The sequence below is a fragment of the Ictalurus punctatus genome, chromosome 12 (genome assembly GCF_001660625.3).
Source record: "Ictalurus punctatus breed USDA103 chromosome 12, Coco_2.0, whole genome shotgun sequence".
Taxonomy (NCBI): domain Eukaryota; kingdom Metazoa; phylum Chordata; class Actinopteri; order Siluriformes; family Ictaluridae; genus Ictalurus; species Ictalurus punctatus.
In genome coordinates, this window is record NC_030427.2 from 30016211 (window position 1) to 30036908 (window position 20698).

Genomic DNA, 20698 nt, shown 5'->3' on the forward strand with positions numbered 1-20698 from the left:
CTGCCCCGACGGCGAGCGCTTCGAGAAGGCCGTCATGTTCATCCAGTCCTGCAAGTGCAGTGACCAGTGCGACCACCTCAACGAAGCCTCGCTCCCGCCGCAGCGCTGGCTCTACGGAGACACTCACAAGTTCATGGACTAGCCGTCTGGCCTCCGTGCAAATCCGCCCCTTCCTTTTCCCCCCAGCCAATCCCTGATAGAGTAGGCGTACGTCTCAAGAGCAGACGTCAAACTGATGGCCTGGAATCGCAAACGCTTCTAGACGGACTGAGAGCTTGGACAAGCGGACGAGAGCCGCAAGGAGTATTTAGTATAGTGAACTTGTAGTGTACACTTGTAGTTTATTCCATCACAGATTTGGTGAGAATCACTGAAGGAACCTGGTGGACAAGTAAAGGATATGATCTTAGGAAGACATTTTGTATTAGACCTGCAAAAGCAACGCACCCTCAATGAAAAGCTGAAAAGACTGTTGGACTAGCGGACTAGTGTGAGAATCTGTGATTAGGGTTGGACCTGAAACAAGTGTGTCCTTTTAACACAGGAAAAACTTCACAGTGGGAAATATGCTTCTCAAGATTGTTTTCCATTTGCCCCAGACAAAAAAGGACAGATGGGATCATGGGATAAGCCCATAAACTCTATCAACAGCTTTTTTTATATATATGCAGCTATTATAAAGATATGATGGTATTTATTGTGTGTAAGATGAATCAGCAGCTCTTTGCCAGTTGGTGGGAAGGAGCTCACACTTCACACGACAAAGGGAAATGTGATGGATTCCTGGACCTAAAACAGACTTGTTGGCCCAGGATAGAAGAATGTGGCCTTACTCCACGTGAACTTGACTTTGACCCTGAGTCCCGGTGCCAGAGATTTTCCTTTATTTGAGCCTGAGGATCCTGGAAAAGAAAAAGAAAGCTTCACCAAATGCCCTGGCATTCTGGAGTCCACACGGCGAGCCTCTGACTCTGTGCAAATTACAATCCTGGGAGCAGCAGCCCTCTGGTTTTGCTGTTTAAAAAAACGTTTTAAAAAATGCCAGCGTATGAAGTAAACATGTAATTTAAAAATGAGGAGCAGGGGCCGCTCCCGATTCTCTCTGTAATCTAGCGAACCATGCCTGAAGCCCAGGCAGACGATGCTCGTGCTCTCGTGTGTCTTTATGACATTGCGGTCTCCGTTTCGGTCTCCTGGCTCTGATACGCAAGACGCTGGAGGTGACATCACCCTTGTTAGCGAGACCAAAAACCAACACACAAAACATCAAGAGCTGGAACCAAGTACATCAGTCCTGGGAGGCTTAGCTCACACACGATGGCAGATTTAAACTGTAGAAATATATTCACCATCGATGGCTTGATGTTCGTGGTGTTCACGCTAAATGTGTGTGTGTGTGTGTTTTATTTGTGCACCTTCACATTGCTTTGAACAGTATCCACATTACATACTGTATTATAATAGGAATGGTTTGGTGAAAAATCAAACTTACTCTAAATGCAGTGGATTAGAATAGTGGTTGGTGTCCAACAACTAAAATGCTACTTTTGGCTGCTTTGGCTGTAACTATAACAATGTTCTTATTGTTAAGACGTGACTGGTGATGAGGTAAAGATTGGTGCGACTGTGGTGATGAGGTAAAGATTGGTGCGACTGGTGATGAGGTAAAGATGGTGATGAGGTAAAGATTGGTGTGTCTCTGGGGATGAGGTAAAGATTGGTGCGACTCTGGTGATGAGGTAAAGATTGGTGCGTCTCTGGGGATGAGGTAAAGATTGGTGCGACTGTGGTGATGAGGTATAGATTGGTGTGACTGGTGATGAGGTAACGATTGGTGCGACTGTGGTGATGAGGTAAAGATTGGTGCGACTCTGGTGATGAGGTAAAGATTGGTGTGACTGGTGATGAGGTAACGATCGGTGCGACTCTGGTGATGAGGTAAAGATTGGTGCGACTGGTGATGAGGTAAAGATGGTGATGAGGTAAAGATTGGTGTGTCTCTGGGGATGAGGTAAAGATTGGTGCGACTCTGGTGATGAGGTAAAGATTGGTGCGTCTCTGGGGATGAGGTAAAGATTGGTGCGACTGTGGTGATGAGGTATAGATTGGTGTGTCTCTGGGGATGAGGTAAAGATTGGTGCGTCTCTGGGGATGAGGTAAAGATTGGTGCGACTGTGGTGATGAGGTATAGATTGGTGTGTCTCTGGGGATGAGGTAAAGATTGGGGTGACTCTGGTGATGAGGTAAAGATTGGTGCTACTCTGGTGATGAGGTAAATATTGGTGCGACTCTGAGGAAGAGATAAAGATTGGTGCTACTCTGGTGATGAGGTAAAGATTGGTGTGACTGGTGATGAGGTAAAGATCGCTGCGACCCTGGTGATGAGGTATAGAGTGGTGCATCTCTGAGGATGAGGTAAAGATTGGGGTGACTCTGGTGATGAGGTAAAGATTGGTTCTACTCTGGTGATGAGGTACAGATTGGCGTGACTCTGGGGATGAGGTAAAGATTGGGGTGACTCTGGTGATGAGGTAAAGATTGGTGCTACTCTGGTGATGAGGTAAATATTGGTGCGACTCTGAGGATGAGGTAAAGATTGGTGCTACTCTGGTGATGAGGTAAAGATTGGTGTGACTGGTGATGAGGTAAAGATCGCTGCGACCTTGGTGATGAGGTATAGGGTGGTGCATCTCTGAGGATGAGGTAAAGATTGGGGTGACTCTGGTGATGAGGTAAAGATTGGTTCTACTCTGGTGATGAGGTAAAGAGTGGCGTGACTTTGGTGATCAGGTATAGATTGGTGCGTCTCTAGGGATGAGGTAAAGATCACTGCGACCCTGGTGATGAGGTGACGATTGGCGTGACTCTGGTGATGAGGTGAAGATCGGCGTGACGCTGGTGATGAGGTAAAGATTGGGGTAAAGATTGTCACATTGTGCTTTTCTGAAAACCTTTTACCAGAGCTCCACTACACTTCCCCTAGGTTTGAAGAATCCGTGAGGCTGCCCCATCAAAACATTTCTGGAGGCTGGATGTCATGCTGTTCTTTGATCTTAAATGTGTAAAAGCAGATTATTTCTGTTTCCATAAAAACGGTTGTATGCATGTAAAGATGTGGGCGTGTGTTTATTTAAAATGTTTCAAGTGAGGCAGACGAACGTCACACAGTAACTTCGTTAAAGGCTTTGGGGCGGGGGGCGAGGGGAGACTGTGTACATTTGATTTTTCATCAAACCATTCCTTTCAAGTAGCCATAATGTGTGTATTATTTTACTAAACATGTTAATGTCTAATGTTTTTTTTTGGTTGTTGATTGATTGATGTATATCTGAGAAAGCAATTTTTTTTTAAACATCAGCTGTCTGTAAAGTTCTTCTAATGCCCAGTGCCAGTACATCTGGTGTATTTGGTCTTGTCTTCATACTTTTTATTTATATAGATCATAATTCATCCAGTTCAGACTCAAATACTCCTGGAGTCGTTTAGTCTGAAATGTCCTCAAAAAGTACATCCTGTCTCTGTAGCAGGACTGTGTTCACTACACACACACATGCCTTGTAAATAAAAGTAATGCTTTGTAAACACACATCAGATATCAGTTTAAACACAGTCCTTTCTGAGTGAATAGTCTGTCTGATACACTGTCGTGTATCATCGGGAAATTAACCGAAACCCGACCTCGTCTCTGGTTTGTTATCTCACAAGACGACGCACAACTCGTTCAGTTCTTATTCATGAAACAAGCTTGTTCCTGTTCTCGCTTACGTTATATCAGCTATAAACAGCCGTTCCCTCACCAGCAGTAAGTTAATAAGTCAAAAAACGAAACAAAAACAAAAGCGCAGCTTGTCGTTTTACCAAAAACACGCAAAGCGTAAACTCCTCTGTCCCGAAGATGTCGGAAAATTTAAATAGACAGCTTTATGCTGACACTGGAGGCTCCTTCCGTAAAATGTTTGCAGTGTTTTTGTCTCTGGTTTGTTTAAAACTCACAAAACATGTACAACTCGTTCAGTGCTTTTTATCGGAAATGTAACAGAACACAACTGCATACGTCGGAGTTTCGCTATCTGTCCTTTCATTATGATGCACTACTTTCTCCTCACTACATCACTCTACAATCGTACATTAATAAAGATGTACGATTTATACGATGTAAACTTGAACAGCGAGAATGAGACCCAATAGAGTAATGTGCTGCTACGTACACTTCTGTACTTACCCCGGCGGTTTGGAGTGTGACCACATGTGGCTAGTTTCGACGGTGTCATGCTAGCTCACATTTCAGAGATGAGGAACAAAGCTGACGCTAGTTAGACTTAGCTAATGTTTTGCAACACATTCCTTTGGTGAAAGAGGCACTGATCTATCGTCAGGAACCACAAATCAGACGTCTTTCTTTTCTTTCTCGAGTCTCTCGTGTAGTCTTACTTTCACACTCTCAGTAAACTTGAGTTTATACTTTTCTCCTTTGACTTTGGGGAAGCTTTGTAAAGCTGTCGTTTCATCTGAACTTTTATCAGAGAATCTGTTGAGGAGATCAGTAAAAGACATGTTTACTTATGGGGGAAAAAATTGCAGTTCTTTTACCACCTTTGCTTATTCTAGTGAACGAATACGTATACTGGAGTTTTCTTCCCAAACGTGCATATAGCCAGGAACGATCAATACCAGGTCATAAGTGTGTGTGTTTTTTTTTTAAACAAACACAATGATCTGAACAGGAATCCAGGCCTGGAGCTCTTTTGAGGACACACACACACACACACACACACACACACACACACACTAGCTACACATAACCACAGTATGTGCAGTAAATCCATTTTAATGAGATCTGCATCTGTTACTTATTGAAGTATTTTAATCCAGGAGATCTATAAAACTATTTTCCTATTAGGCAGTTATTGGCTTAGCAAGACTAAGATGCCACACACACACATGCATGAAAATAGTTATCAGTATTATTAGAGCTGAAATGATGTTTGTATATCTTTATGGTGACTGGCAAAAGGTTCATCCAGACTCTGTAACCTTAAACTATTCCTCTTATGACTCAGCAAGTTGCCAATTACTTTTTATTATTATTATAAAAAAAAACATCAAGGTGTACTTTTTTTAAATTATCCCTTTCTAGCTACAGTTGCAATCAAAATAATTCAACCTCCCTTGCAAATCAGGTTCAAAATGTACAGACTTTCAGCTGTTTGCAATGAACAAATCAAACAAAAGCAAGTGAAACACTGGAGTATCAGGAAAGCCTACTGGTTTCCCACTGAAGCTAAGCAGGGTTGAGCCTGGCCAGAACCTGGATGGAGGTGAGACCTGGGGAAAATTAACGATGCTGCTGGAAGTGGTATTAGTGAGGCCAGCAGGGGGCGCTCACCCTGTTGTCTCTGTGTGTTCTAATGTCCCAGTAGAGTGAGTATACTGTAGAAACAGCACTGTCTTTCGGATGAGACGTTAAATAGAGGTCCTGACTCGCTGTGGTCAATAAAAGTCCCAGGACCCTAATAAAAGTAGGGGTATAATCCCAGGGTTCTGGTGGAATTCCACTATTGGCCCTTCTCTATCATGGCCCCCTAATAATCCCTGTCTCTGAATTGGCCACTAATATCTGGTGTGTGGTGGGAGTTCTGCAGTCGCATCATCATGGTGGATGCTACACACTAGTGGTGGTTGAGGAGATTTCCCCCATACTATGTAAAGTGCTTTGAGGGTCTAGAAAAGTGCAATATAAATGAAACTGTAAACATCATGCCATCTTTGAGGAAGCTGAAGCTTGGGTGTCATTGGACCTTCCAACAGGACAATGACCCCATGCATACCTCAAATTCCACCAAGGCTTGGTTGCAGAAGTAGTTCTGGAAGATTCCTCAGGGCCATCACAGTCACCTGACCAGAATACCATAGAAAATCTCTGGTGGGATGTGAAGGCGGCGGTTGCAGCACACAAACTCAAGAATATTACTGAACTGGACGCCATAGCTCATGAGGAACGGGAGAAGATCCCTCAGGAATGCTGCCAGAAGCTCTGCATCTCGTTTGCAGCAGGTCATAACAGCAAAAGCCTGCTCTACTAAGTACTAAAGATACTTGCCATGTAGGGGGTGAATAATTTCGAGACTGGAGAAGTCAGCATAATTTGCATTTTCAGTTGAATTTGGGGAAACACTTGGCACATTCATTATGTTAAACTGTTTCAACTGCTTTTGTTTGATTTTGTTCATCGCAAACAGCTGAAAATCTGTAAATAAACCTGATTTGCAGTGGGGGAATTTTCTTTGCAGCTGTATATTTAATGTTGCAGAATGTCCATGAAACCACACAGCTCCTGTTCTCACTTGTTCCAGCAACTATAAACAGTTGTTCCATCACCAGCCCCCCCAGACAAAAATACAAAAACATATTTCGTCACGTTACCAAGAAACCACAACGCGTAAACTCTTCTGTCCTGAAGCTGTCGGAAAGTTAAAAACGACAACTTGGTGCCGATACCGGATGCTCCTTCCATCAAACATTCGTTGATAAAACATCCTGCACAAAACGTCACCACAAACAATTTAAACTTCAAATTCTAGTTTTAACTGAATCCAAAACGTCCACGTACGTGAACGGTTACTATGGAAACGATAACCTACTAGAGCGAGTGCGTTAACGTGCTGTACTCCCGGTTGGAGTTCTCGGCGCTCGGAAACCACAGCCTAAAGATACACCTAGAAACCATAAAGCTACAATTGATGAACAGTTTAGGACTACATTTGATATGATAGCTAAGACTGTCCCAAACAGTTTTGCACTCAATCAGTGAACATTTGATAACCAACAAAAACAGACTTCATATTAAAACTGTAGTTTCCTGGTTACACACTTGCAGTTTTTGACCACATACACAGTCACAGAAGGGATTTATTTCTAATCGTACTATCCGGCATCACCCAGATGAGGATGGGTTCCCTGTCGCAGTTTCTTCCGCATATCAAAATGAAAAATCAACACCTTCTGACCAATCAGGATCCAGAGTTCAAGAGAGCTTTGGTGAGAAATTCCGACGGCTTTGTTGTTTTTTAGTAAAATAAAAGTACTGTGCGAGACACCGGCTTTCATTAAGGGTCCAAATGACAGACTTTTAAGCTCCAGTTTTTCTCCAATTACTGTTTATTTTCCACCCACTGCTAAACTCACAGCAAAAATAAAGCACCGGGATCGAGATAAAACTAGTCATTCATCTTCAACAAGTCATTAAAACACCGTAATGAATGCACTCTGGCGAGACTGGTGTTAATAGATACAGTCAAACAGCAACAACACGATTAACAGCAACTGTATAAAAAGTTTTAATTCCTTTAAAACAAACAAAAAAATAAAAATAAAACATGACTTGGGACAAAAAGTATTTTTTCCTCCCCACCCCAAAAGAGAAACAGTAAAAACGTTAAAAATGGCGTCATGGTACAGAACTTTAAAACTGACAGCATGCACCGGAGGTGACTCCTGCAGCAGCCAGGCAATGACGACACGGTCAAGGGTACATCTGCGAGCTGGTGGTCCACAGGCGCGACGCAACGACTCATCTGGACTGTTCGACTACACAGGAGGGAAAGAAAAGAATATGAATATGGACAAAGAGTGTTTAGGATGAACTGAAGATATAAAGCCTTCATGCTTACTGTAAGTGGAGATGTCGATCTCTTCCGGTAGCTCGGCCACGTTGACCTCGAAGCGGTCCTGCACGTCGTTCAGCGTTTTGGCGTCAGTCTCATCGGACACAAACGTCACGGCCAGACCCTTAGTGCCGAAACGGCCAGCGCGGGCGACCTGAGGAGGAGAGCAGAATCGATGATACTCTGCACCGGTGATTAAAAAAAAAAAAAAAAAAAAAAAAAAAAAAAGAGAAAATTCCCAGTTCATCCTCTGCGATACACACTGGCGTTGCGTCTCACGTACTCGTGTCCTATATGTCACATCATTACCGAGTAACGACGCGTTTTTAAAAACTCCTTCAAACCTACAGAAAGCTAGATTAATAAATCCTTCTGAATACAAGGTTGGAGTTTTTCAGCTCATGACACCAATCACGACGACAGCGGGAAAGATTTTCAAGAAACGGGGTTCGGCAGCGTGTTTAACATGCTGCGGCAGTCCTATACGTCTGTAATCGTCACGTCCGTCGTGTGTGGGAATCCGCCTACTGAGGCCCGTGTACTAAAAGCGCACGAGTATAAAATCACATCGTTAAGACGAGACGAGGGCTGACACTCACCCTGTGCAGGTACGTGTCCGAGTCCTCAGGCATGTCGTAGTTGAAGACGATGTTGACCCTCTCAATGTCCATCCCTCTGCCGAACAGGTTAGTGGCCACCAGGATCCTCCGCTGGAAGTCTTTAAACTGCTGGTAGCGCGACAGCCTGAAAACACACACAGAGTTTAAAACACAGCAGGAGACAATTCCTGTTTATCTCATTTGCCATCGTTAACATGTTTCACGGTAACTTCGGTGCATCTGTAATCCATTGCCGGGAGACAGAACATCCACTGTACTTCAAGTGGAAAACACACATACACCTTGACTCCAAAGGTGTTTACTGGGACGATGTGCAACACACTGCCCTTTTTTTGTGGACGTCCCCCCCTCGACTTGGCAACACAATCATCCAAATCATCCTCAAACCTGATTGGTCGGGAGGCGTTGATTAGATTTCGAGAACAGCGACAGTCACAGGTTTATATGAATGCGCTCGTTCTGATACGTTATCGTTTCCATAGCCCTAGAGTTACTTTAGCCCATGTAAGAGTTTGTCGTGCTTCAATTTCCTGAAACAGAACGACAGAGTCTTCATCCCTTACGGTTTTATTTCACGAGTCAATATATAACTATTATTGCATTAAAAAACAAACACAAAACCAAAATAAACTCATGGTCACGTGATCTGCCGTGCATAACGGGGAAAAGCCGACTGGGTGATGAGTCACAGAGCCGGTCAAACGAACCACAGGAAAATCAGCACTGAAACCTGTTTTAACCGGTTTGCTGCAGCGAGTGTATAGTGGGGTGTGTGCGTGTACACGCACCTCTCCTCCTGAGCCATGCCTCTGTGGATGGCGATGGCTGGGAAGTTCTGCTCCACCAGCAGCTGAGAGAGAGCCACGCAGCGCTGCACAGACTTCACAAAGATCACCACCTGCAGGACAGAAGGGGAATTACAGCACGGCAGAATACGACACACTTCAGAGGAGAGACGCGTCGTTTACATACGAGTCCTGGCTTTCACCTGGTTGAACTCGAGAACATCGAGCAGATCAAAGAGCTTGCGGTTCTTCTCGCTGTCCTTCAGTTTGCAGTAGTACTGCTGCAGGCCGTGCAGCGTCAGCTTCGTCTCGTCGTCCACAAACACCTCCATCGGCTAATCAGGAAGGAGGAGGGGTAAGAAAAGTGAAAAGAAAAAAACAAAACATAAACCAGGTTGAACTTGAGATTTAGAAGGATGATAAATAAGTTTTCCCCTATCCTAAACTAGTAGAGATCCTAGGCTGCTCAGAAGGTCAAGAGTTCAAACCCCAGCACTGCCAAGCTGCCACTGTTGGGCCCTTGAACAAGGCCCTTGACCCTTAACCCTCAATTTCTCAGATGTATGAATGAGAAATGTAAGTCACTCTGGATAAGGATATGATATGTCATTTCCTGTACCAGTACAGCAGTGTGCATGAACACTCACATCCTGCATGAACTTGCGGCAGACCGGCCGGATCTCTTTACTCAGGGTGGCGCTGAACATCATGCACTGCTTCTCATGAGGGGTGAGTCTGAAGATGTCCTGCACATCACGCCTCATATCTGTGGCAGAAAAATAAAGAGCAAGACAGAATGAGAGAAAAAAAATGATAGACAGATGGGGAGGGAAAGAGAGAGAGCACACAGAAAAAGAGATGAGATGTGAAAGAGATGTACAAACAAAGAGAATGAGACACAGACAGTAAGAGAGAGAGAGAGAGAGAGAGATGGGGAGGGAAAGAGAAAGAGAGAGCAAGCATCAATCTTGAAGGCAACCACAAAGCACTATAAGTTTTCAGTACAACTCCCTGAACTTCAGCCACACTGAACTAAATTCACCAGTGTTCACCCAAAAAAAAATAAATAAATAAAAAGTGAACAAAGTAACTTAAACTCATTAAACAATTAACAGATTAGTTTTAATTCCATGGTCAATTTGTCTTTATCTGACTTGCCACTTCATTTACAAGGACACCCCCCCCCCCCCCCCCCCCCCCCCCAGGTGCATGATGAATTACAGCCACAGCAGGAACCAGAACTATGGGGTTCCTGTTCATTTCCCATAAAGCTGATTCCACCTGTTTAAATCAGCTGATCCTGGCTATCAATAGACTCAGGTGTGGCTTCTGCTTGGTTGGAAAGAAAGCTCGCACCCACACTGGCCCTTTCCCCTGAGAAGACCAGACATCCCCACTCTAAAGAGTATCAAAAGCTCAGTAACAGAAAACAGCAAACATCTTGCCCCTTGTTCAGTAGAGAAAAGCACCAAAAGCTCTGAGTGAGCACACTAAAGAGGTGAGGGAAAGAAAAAAGAAAAGTTCTCACCGAGCTGCTCCAGCATCTTATCGCACTCGTCCAGGACGAAGTGTTTGACGTTTTTGAGGCCGAGCGTCTTATTGCGGATGAGGGCGAGGATGCGGCCGGGCGTCCCCACCACAATGTGTGGGCAGTTCTTCTTCAGCACGTCCTCGTCCTTCTTGATGGGCAGGCCGCCGAAGAACACGGCCACCTTCACCGTGGGCATGTACTTGGAGAAGCGCTCGTACTCTTTGCTGATCTGGAAGGCCAGCTCACGCGTGTGACACATCACCAGCACCGACACCTGAATGGACGACAGGAGACAAACGCTACTGCATACAGCCGGACTAGTTTAAGCTTTCTGCTCGCTCAACGGGCGTCAGGAAGACGTACCTGTCCATCCACGGGCTCGATCTGCTGCAGCGTGGCCAGGACAAACACCGCCGTCTTCCCCATACCCGATTTCGCTTGGCACAAGATGTCCATGCCCAGGATGGCCTGTGGGATACACTCGTGCTGCACTGAAACACACACGAAGTTCTCAGTATCATGCTTGTGTATGAAATCCAGCAAATCAGATTCAAAATTCACGAAGACCGTTATTCATGGCGAGCGTTTGAATCGTTACCTTCAGACGGATGCTCGAAGCCGCAGTCCACGATCGCCCTCAGGAGCTCGGGCTTGAGCAGAAAGTCCCTGAAGCCTGAGCTGTGGATGGACACGTACGAACCCTTCACTTCCTTCTTCCCAACTGGGGTGACACTCTCTGGTGCTACCTGAGGCTCCTCGTCCTCCTCGTAGTCCAAAAGCTCGTTATCGGCATCGTTCTCAGCCATACTGGAAACACACTCACAGAGATTAGAGAGAACTCCACACGGAAAAGGAGCTGAAAACAAAGCGTCCTCGATTGCAGAAGTTTAAAACTCATACATTTTCATGTCGACAGGAAACAAACTCGAAAAGTTTTTTTTTTTTTTTTTTTATAAACACATGCCCATTGTGGTTATTAAAAGTGAAATCCATTCATCGGGCCACTTCCAAAACGCCCGTAACACTGCACGCAGACTGACCCCCAGGACGGCTCCCTTCTGCTCGTCTGGATTTTAATTTCCAGCGTTCGCTCACTCCGACTAGAAATCGTTTACATTCTGAGACATGGAACGACACCAGACAAGCCGGTGGAGATGAAACAAAAGGTTGTTCCGGCTCTGCGAGAACACCAGAACAATACAGCGCTCTGGGAAATCCTGTTCGGCTGGGTTTAACTGAAACCGGTCATGATCTGATGTGCAATCGTGTAAAACTGTGCAAGTAAATCCACAAACATGATTCGGCACAATATGCATCGAGAGTTTGCACACGTCACTCACGATACACGTTTCTCAGCACTGTTACGTGTTAGCGCTTTAGCGTTTCGGCTGTTTAGATCAGTCTGGTGATGATCAGACCCTTTCCCTCCCTTACCTCGTTATACAGTAATATTTCTGCAAACGGGAAAATCGAGCAAAAGTGTTACTTCATGACACTGTGCCCACAAAACATTAAGGGAGAGGGGCTGGATAGAAACCACCATAGAATTTGTAATGGTTTTAATGGGAACTCTAAAGCCACTTTTCCACTGCACGGTATGGCTCGACTCGCTGTACGTTTCCGAGCACGCTTTTCCACTGCGGTTTAGTGCTGCCTCAGCGTGCGTGCCATCTTCCACCTGCCTTCACGCAGGAATAACGCTGTATTATCGAAGCCACGTACAAATACACTCTCAGGCCGTATTCCAAACGCCTTTCCTGTTCACGGACCCTTATTAAGGATGTAAAACAACGGCGGTGTAGACCCTACGTAGTGCTCGATATATAAGACCAAGTTAGATTCAGACGTGACGGGAGTGACTTCGATAAACACTGGTTTGGAAATCGCTAACAAGCAAGGTGTAAAAAAAAATCTAAAGACGGAAACCTGTGTTGTTATTTTATCTGTAATAAAAAGCGATACATCGTCATAAATTAATACAATATTACCATACGCAAAGGACGTATCTAACGACCCATTTATTCAGAAGCGCTTGTTAAAGAGAATTCCTACTCCCTCAGCGCATGGCTCACATTTAGTATCGGCTCGGCTCGCTCGAAACCTTGCCCGAGGTGGTACTAAAAAGGGTACCAGGTACTATCCACAGTGGAAAGCTCAGAAAAAGCGATAGTGTCATAATGGTGCCTCCTGCTGGTGGCATGGTAAGTCTAATGCATTCCATTATGGACCGTTAATGGTTAACAGGTTTGTAATGGTATTTGTAGTGGAAACCATTAGGGAACAAACACAAAGCTTAAGATTACATAACTAACTTCATACATGATCAGTTTCACATCATTATATAATAATAATAATAATAATAATAATAATAATAATAATAATAAACAACAACACCGAAAATGTAACATTTTCTCTATCTGAGAATTTTTTTTACTAATAAAACACGAGTAGGACACCAGCTGTTCTCCTGCATCAAACCACCTCCCGCCCCCTACCCCTGCGCACTACATAGGGATCTTTACGTCTTTCCCTAGCACCCTATCTAGGGCTCTACATCTCTACTAGATACGCATTTGGGATTAAATCTGTAACTTACCTGCGTTAACGGCTGAATTATAACCTTATAAACCTATTACGTTACAATTACACCATTACACGCAGTGTGTATGTGCGTGTGAGAATGTGTGTGTGTGTGAGTGTGCGCGCGCGAGATAAATAAACAAACATTTGTCCTCAGAAATAGTGCGTGTTGGAAACAATGAAGGCCACCGTCAAAGCTAAAAGCTAACCGGGTATTAGCCGCGTTTACTACTCTGCGTTTAATTTTATTTTTTTGTCTTATTATCCATTACTGTTACCATTCGCTGTAACTAAAACGTACACTATTAAACATTAACCCGGAAAACGAACAGTTTATACAGCTAAAAACACACAGCTAATTAGCCTAACAAGCTACCGCGCTTACCGCAGCATTTAAATAAGCTAACACGCATCCTGACCGTTTCCTTTCCATTCAAACAAAAACTCGAAGCGCCATCGTTCACACAAAGATTCATTTAAATACATTTGAAGGAGTCTATAAACGGTGAATGTGTTGTAATTCAAACGAAGCAGTCTTACCTTTACAGCGAATAAACCCGGAGCAGAAAGAGAAAAGATATTAACAAGCACACGCGCAGGCCTTGGGGTTTATACTACAACCCGGAAGTACCCGCCCTCTCTGAGAAGAGGCAACATCAATGGATGATTCGGATGTCCGACAGCGCGAGAGTTTTATGCAGCTGCGCTGTGATTGGTTAGTCGAGTCCGTCCATCATCATGCTCTGAACGAACCGCGCTTTTAGTGTGTTGCCAGATTGTGCTGGTTTACTACGGATTTTTTTTGTGTGTGTCACTCTTCCTCTCTGTTTCTACTTCTCCTTCTCCTCTCCTCTCCTCTCTCTCATCTTTCACTTTTACTCACCCGAGTGTTTTGTCTTGTAGAGTCGAGCACACATCATCTTCCTCCTCATCCATCTGGTTGAAGAAGTGAAAAACACTGAGGCACTGTCTCACAATAAAAAGTGTCCATGGAGAAAGATGGGGTTTCGACTCACCTGGTCATCAGGACAGCACAGTTCACAGGGACACAGCAGGGAATGGACATGCAGGACCTTCTTCTGCAAACAGAACATACACAAGCACGTATAGAGTAAGTTGTAAGTTGCGAGGCATGGTCTCCATGGATTGGACATGTTTTGTCCAGAACACCCCACAGATCGGATTAAATGTGGGGAAATTGGAGGCCGAGTCAACAGCTTGAACTCTGTCATGTTCCTCAAACCGTTCATGAACGCTTTTTGCAGTGTGTCAGGGGCATTATCCTGCTGAAAGAGACTGCTGCCATTAGGGAATTGTGTTCCCATAAGAGATGTACTTGGTCTGCAATAATGTTTAGGTAGGTGGTACTTGTCAAAGTAACATCCACATGAATGCAGGATCCGAGGTTTCCCAGCAGAACATTGCCCAGAGCATCACACTGCCTCCACCAGCTTGCCTTCTTCCCATAGACCATCCTGGTGCCATCTCTTCCCCAGGTAAGTGACACACACACACACTCGGCCTCCACATGATGTAAAAGAAAACCTGATTCATCAGACCAGGCCACCTTCTTCCATTGCTCCATGGTCCAGTTCTTATGCCCATATGCCCATTGTAGGAGCTTTCGGTGGTGTACAGGGGTCAGCATGGGCACTCTGATGGCTCTGCAGCTATGCAGCCCCATATGCAGCAAGCTGTGATGCTCTGTGTGTTCTTACACCTTTCTATCAGAGCCAGCATTAACTTTTTCAGCAATTTGTACTACAGTAGCTCTTCTGTGGGATCGGACCAGACTGGCTAGCCTTCACTCCCCACGTGTATCAATGAGTCTTGGGCGCCCATGAGCCTGTCACCGGTTCAATAGTTGTCCTTCCTTGGACCACTTTTGGTAAGTTCTAACCAGGAATACCAGGAACACCCCACAAGACCTGCCGTTTTGGAGAAGCCCTGACCCAGTCGTCTAGCCGTCACAATTTGGCCCTTGATAAAGTCTCTCAGATCCTTACGCTTGCCCATTTTTCCTGCTTCCAACACGTCAACTTCGAGAACTGACTGTTCACTTACTGCCTAATACAGTAAATACACCCACCCCTCGACAGGTGTCGCTGTAACGAGATAATCAACGTCATTCACGTCACCTGTCAGTGGTTATGGTGGTCAGTGTTATGGCTGATCGGTGTATATTACATTAACAGATTAAAAAAACCAACGTGTTATTTAACAAAGAAAAGCATATAACTATAGATGTGGTAAAGCTGTCTGTTATGACATGTACATGTAACTTATGTACAAGGAAGGAGTCTCCAGTGTAACAGTCAGTATGTTTTCTGCCACAGGAAAGAGGAAAGCCTTCAAGACACTTTCTGACAAGCTGCATTTTTTTCATCTTATGAACTTCAAAAGAGTCGTCTTATTTAAAAAAATGAAAAATGGTAAACTTTGGCAAATTGCCATGGTATAAGAGGAATAACACACTTCCGCGTCGCTTCAGGCTGGAAGCCCCAGTGAGGATTATGTTCCTATAACAGCACGGCACCTTGTGTGTTGTTTCTTATTTAACACTGCGATAGAGAGAGAAAATGAAAGCCCTGGTAGAAAGTAACACACAGTGACTGTAGCAATGCCTACAAATTTCTAATGGTTGGAGATATAATGTGTGTAAGCTAATACATCACTGATCACATTACCTTCACCAGGTAGTTAAGGGTTTTGCCGTGACACATTATGTCGTTCTTCCAGTGTCCGTCTGTCAGAGTTGACTCCTGCTTTACGAACTCTTCGGGAGTGAACCAGCGCTCCTCTGTGTGGATGCTCTTACTGCGTGGCCCTGCAGCAAAAACACACATGTTTTTGTGCATACAAGTCATGTCCGGTCATGCACTGTTTTACTGTGCACAATTACTTGCATTTTATGGCACATGCTGTTATACTGAGCACATATTGCAGTCGTATTATGTGTTCCATGTCATTGTAGTCATACCGTGCACTTATTGCACTTATACTGTGCATTGCGATAATGTCCATAATCCACACTGCAAGCTCACTCAGACCATTAGGCTTAGCTCTGATTACCACCTACCTGCAAATCTGCTTTTATGTAAACCCCCAGTGACAGAACCGCAGCTGACCGGTAAAACAGCAGGCTCAAACTGCGACAGATCCACTGGCTCGCTCTCTTCTTCCTCTTCCTCTTCTACTAGTAGTTCCCTTCTTCTTCTTATGTAATCCTCAAAGTCGTTACTTGATTCATCCATCTCCACACCAGATACTGACTCTAACAGAGAGCAGTGGATGAACACATGATGGAAAGGAATTCATACATACAAATTTATACATAAGAAACAAGAAAGTTCCTGGACACTGAGAGCAATTTCATGTTCCCACTTTTGATTTGGGCCATGGATGAGAATTTGACTTAGGGAACATAAACGTGTCTCTTCAATGTTTCATGGAGATCTAGGGCAGTGCCTTTGGACTGTTCGTGGGTGGTGAGTGGTGCCTAATTTAAAATAAAAAGGGTGGGGGAGGACTAGGGTGTGTTTTCAATTATTAAGGAATCACACTTCTCAGCCTTCCAGGAAAAGTATATGCCAGAGTTTTGGAGAAGAGACTCCATATGACGCCTTTGATTCAGGAGAAACAATGCAGGTTCTGCCTAGGCCGTGGAACAACGGATCAGTTCTTCCATCTTGCACTGCTTTGTCATGGTAGAATGCGATTCCAGACGAGTTTTGTGAATTAGGAGGAGGCCTATGATTGTGTGTCTCACCATATGTTGTGGAAGATAAATGGGTTATCTGGGACTCTAGTTTATGCTATTTGGTCTCTGTATAAGCGCAGTAGAGCTAGTTCTGTCTGCAATCTCAATGCCAAGTTGAGATTGTTTACAGTGGGTGTCAGACTCCGTCAAGACTATGTCTTACCTCAGCTCCTGTTTGTGTTTTCATTGACAGGATGAGCTACAGCTGAGCTTAGAGAGATTTCCAGTATGGGACAGGCTAGGGGTAACATCCCTGTTATATGCGGATGATGTTCACTTGGCACCATCGGAAACAGACATTCAGCAAGCATAAGCAACCTTGCCCCTGGCACAGGATTCTAAGTATCTTAGGATCTTATTTACATGCTCACCTACGGTCGCGAGCTGTGGGAAGTGGCTGAAAGAATAAGGTTGCGAGTATAGGTGGTGTAAATGAGGTTCCTCTGCAGGGTTGCTGATCTCACCCAGTGTATGAGGTGCCTGATGATCTGTTGGAGCCTCTGAATAACGCCGCTGCTCCTCCTCTGAATCGAGAGGAGACCGTTCTTGAGGCTTAGAATGATATCTCCTGGTTGGCTGCCACTAAAGCTGTTGGACATCCTGGAGCAGACCTAAGACCTCTGGAGAGATTGCCACAGTTGTCCTGGGAATGTCTGAGGATCCCACAGGAAAAGCTGGTATCTGTGGCTGGGGAATACAGACGTCTGGACTGTCCCACTCAGCCTGTTGTCACTGCGCCCCACCAGTTTGGAAAGCCTTTCCAATTTTAATCACAACTTCCAACAACTTTTGCCTCCACTAATCCCGTGTCTCATTCAAACCATGCCTGAAGTACTGTGATTAGCAGAGTAGCCCTACTAAGCACATCTGTCATATCATATCAACCCACATTGTACACTGCTGATGCTGATGATTATGATGACAACCATGATGATGGTTATTCTATTTCTATCCCTGCACTTCTTAAAGGCAGCATTTCACCATTCATCTTGCATTTTTGCATTTTACCATGCCGTACAAAAAAAGATCCAAGATGAATTTCCACAGGCTCAACTGGTTTTCTGATCAATCATGCATAATAATATACAGTACAATAACATATCACTTGAATTAACATTAATGCCAACAACATCAACCAACAACATCCCTTTTTTAATCGAGGTCTGTTATACATATTCGAGACGTATGATCGGTGAGAGATTATAGAACAGGTGAAGCCATCTCTACCTTTTAAGAAAAAGTTCAAGGCTATGTGAATGATGAAGGTGTACCTCTGGCAAGCTTGTCCTGATACACTGTGCCTTCTTTATCTCCACCTGTAACAGGAAACTGAGTCTTATAACAATCCAATGTCCAAATGTCCTCCTTCTAGAATCTCATTTTATTGGTAGGACCATGAGGGCTACATATTAAAAAACTGCAACTAAATCTAACGACAAAACAATTGTTAAGAGTGTTAATAAGCTACGGATTAGTGCATCATTTGGGCTATACAGACATGCATTACTGTTTTAGGTGCCTGAAACTAACAACCTGATAATCAATGATCCCTTTTAACATCAGTCTTTGAGAAATCTCAGATAATCCTTTATCTCCCTGACTTCACTGAGACCCTTCTTTAAATGATTCCTGAACGTTATTCTTACACATCTCCATATGTGGAATAAAAGTATGTGCATTGTATCTACTAAACCCAAACACTGTTAGCTCAGTGTATCACTTTGCCATAGACTCACACATGTTGGGGTTCTCAATGTCGGAGCTGGACCCAGAAGAAGGGCTTGGTTCCTCTGTCTCATCAATGTTTTTCTTTCTCTTTGTTACACCCTTCTTTTGCTCCGCCGCCTTTCCCTTCCTTTCCGTATGGAAAGAAAGGCTCGGTTTCTCTGCATTTTCACGAATCCTGAAGGATCCTTAAATGAGAGACGCATACAGTGCATTCAAATCCATCGAAATAATAAACTCGAGAAAATCAGAAACTCTTAGACTTTGAATTTGGAAATCCGAGCGTGGGAAAACAATAAAGTTAACACAGAAAAGTGAAGAAATAAAATGGAGAGACTGACCATCCAGAAGGCTGGTTTGGAGTGCGTGCAGAAAAGGATATTTCTGCAGGATGTGCTCCTGAAATACACATCTCCAAAACTTCTTCATACACTCCTCTCGCTCCTGTTCCAGCCATTCCAAAACCTTATACACACCATTCTGCTTTCTCTCCTTACTTTTCATCTTTATGATCTTCTACAGAGAGAGAGAGAGAGAGAGAGAGAGAGAGAGAGAGAGAGAGAGAGAGAGAGAGAGAATTCAAGATCTGATGACTGAATTTTAAATAGAATTACTGTTAAATACAAACACATTTCATATTAAGCTCCCCTGGACAAAAAAGTGATTTTCTCAGTGACTTTGACCTCAGTGACTGGTACCAGACGGCTGGTTCGAATATTTCCGAAACTGCTAAGCTGCTGGGATTTTCCCGCACGCAGGTCTCCAGACTTGTGCTGCTTGAGTCTGCCTTGTTCTTGACTTTAATGGTTTTGCAGTAAAGTAATTAAATACGACTCTGCAGCCTGGACCTCAGTTGCCAGTGTGTTTTTGAGATGTAAACACATTACATTGCTATCTACAGGTTTATCAACCTCCTACAGCCTCAGATGCACTTTACTTGCACAATCTTTGAAAAAAAAAATGTTTGCTTCATAAAAACCTTCCTTTTGTTTGCGTGTTTCCAGGTGGAACTAACCAAGTTCCTTCTCACTACTCACGTTCACACTAGGCTATGATAGTGCAACTTAAAGAAACCGTTTGACTCCAAAGCACTGGCACTTCTTTCATAGATGTCAACTAAACCAAATCAAACATAAAATGTAAAATAAATAATGCATACAGTCAGTGGAGGTGTGTGGCAGGTCTTAAGCACTATTTACGAGCTCCAGTGAACTCATCATTTGCATACTGTGATTTCCATCACAAATTAACGTAGGCTACAGTGCTTTCACTTTCAGTATCTAGGGTACATCTATTACATCTATGGTACCTGATACTAGTAACACTTATTAATAAACACTACCAACCATTCAAACAGTAACAAACCTCACCATGAACACTAAAATACAATGACAGAAAATAGCTTTAGCAAATCAAACCAGTCCGTTTCTTTATTTAGTATTAAGGGGAAAAACTCTTGTAGCAAATGAAGGAATGTAAAATAGACATTGTTCATGCTCTCTTGCCTGGTAGAGATCATCAGGTACCAGACCATGGTCTCGGAGCTGGTTGAGGAAAAGGAGCGGTTCGTCTATGCCATAGGAGATCTCTGTCTTCTTACAGCGAAAAAAACGAATCAGCGCTTCCTGCGGTACAAGATCTAACAGAATATCCGCTCGGCTGCTGTCCATCTCTCTATTCTGTACAACAAAGCAACAAAGTTATTAAAGGCAAAATAATATACAATTATGCACACATTAGAAACAAGGTCGGATTCCCCAACCAACTAATAGATGAATTTTTTTAGTTGTTATGTCAACTTTAGCTGCAAGACAAATCGTTTCTTATCAGTTCATATCAGACTTTACCTCTGTGGTCCCGAATAGGACTGAGTGGTGCCGATTGAGGATTTGCTGTGGTCGAGAAAACCTGAAAGAGAGATCTCTGTGTAGCGTCACAGAAAGATAACCTGTGAGAGGAACAAGGATGTAATTTGTGTATGGCAGCCACACCTTGGCTTTGTGCAGAAAGCCAGAAAATGTATATACGAAACA

The 20698-nt window shown here is 43.8% G+C and overlaps 2 protein-coding genes across 9 annotated transcripts in view; one reads left to right on the plus strand and one right to left on the minus strand.

Moving 5' to 3' along the window:
* si:ch211-106h11.3 (CCN family member 1) overlaps positions 1–6110 on the plus strand; it is a 16513-nt gene extending 10403 nt beyond the window's left edge. Inside the window, exons 5-6 of one of the 7 annotated variants that reach the window (XR_008397609.1) lie at positions 1–2645; positions 2820–6110. The exon at positions 1–2645 is cut by the window's left edge and continues 164 nt beyond it. Coding sequence is in view for 1 of the 7 variants with exons in the window: in XM_053684730.1 (XP_053540705.1) it covers positions 1–142 (142 nt within the window). In the remaining 6 variants the exon portion in view is untranslated. The other 6 variants (XR_008397610.1, XR_008397612.1, XR_008397611.1 and 3 more) reach the window with 6 other exon arrangements.
* Positions 6111–7313: 1203 nt separating this feature from the next.
* On the minus strand, positions 7314–14084 carry ddx39ab (DEAD (Asp-Glu-Ala-Asp) box polypeptide 39Ab). Of its 2 annotated transcripts, none has more exons than XM_017481598.3 (10): positions 14064–14084; positions 11199–11407; positions 10964–11091; positions 10598–10874; positions 9717–9835; positions 9273–9404; positions 9073–9182; positions 8264–8408; positions 7671–7818; positions 7314–7587 (listed from the first exon to the last, which is right to left on the minus strand). In XM_017481598.3, the coding sequence occupies exons 2-10, from the start codon at positions 11404–11406 to the stop codon at positions 7571–7573; spliced, it is 1284 nt and encodes a 427-aa protein (XP_017337087.2). In that variant the 5' UTR covers position 11407; positions 14064–14084; the 3' UTR covers positions 7314–7570. The 2 variants fall into 2 exon arrangements, with proteins under 2 accessions (XP_017337087.2, XP_017337088.1); XM_017481599.2 differs by lacking the exon at positions 14064–14084 and adding an exon at positions 13721–13850.
* Positions 14085–20698: the final 6614 nt, after the last annotated feature.

Coding starts and splice junctions, on each gene's coding strand:
- ddx39ab (XM_017481598.3), bottom strand. CDS start 11,406: ATGGCTGAGAACGATGCCGATAACGAGCTTTTGGACTACGAGGAGGAC. Junction 9,836..10,597: donor TAAGATGCTGGAGCAGCTCG/GTGAGAACTTTT, acceptor TTTCTGCCACAG/ATATGAGGCGTGATGTGCAG. Junction 8,409..9,072: donor GGCATGGCTCAGGAGGAGAG/GTGCGTGTACAC, acceptor GTGTGTTTTCAG/GCTGTCGCGCTACCAGCAGT.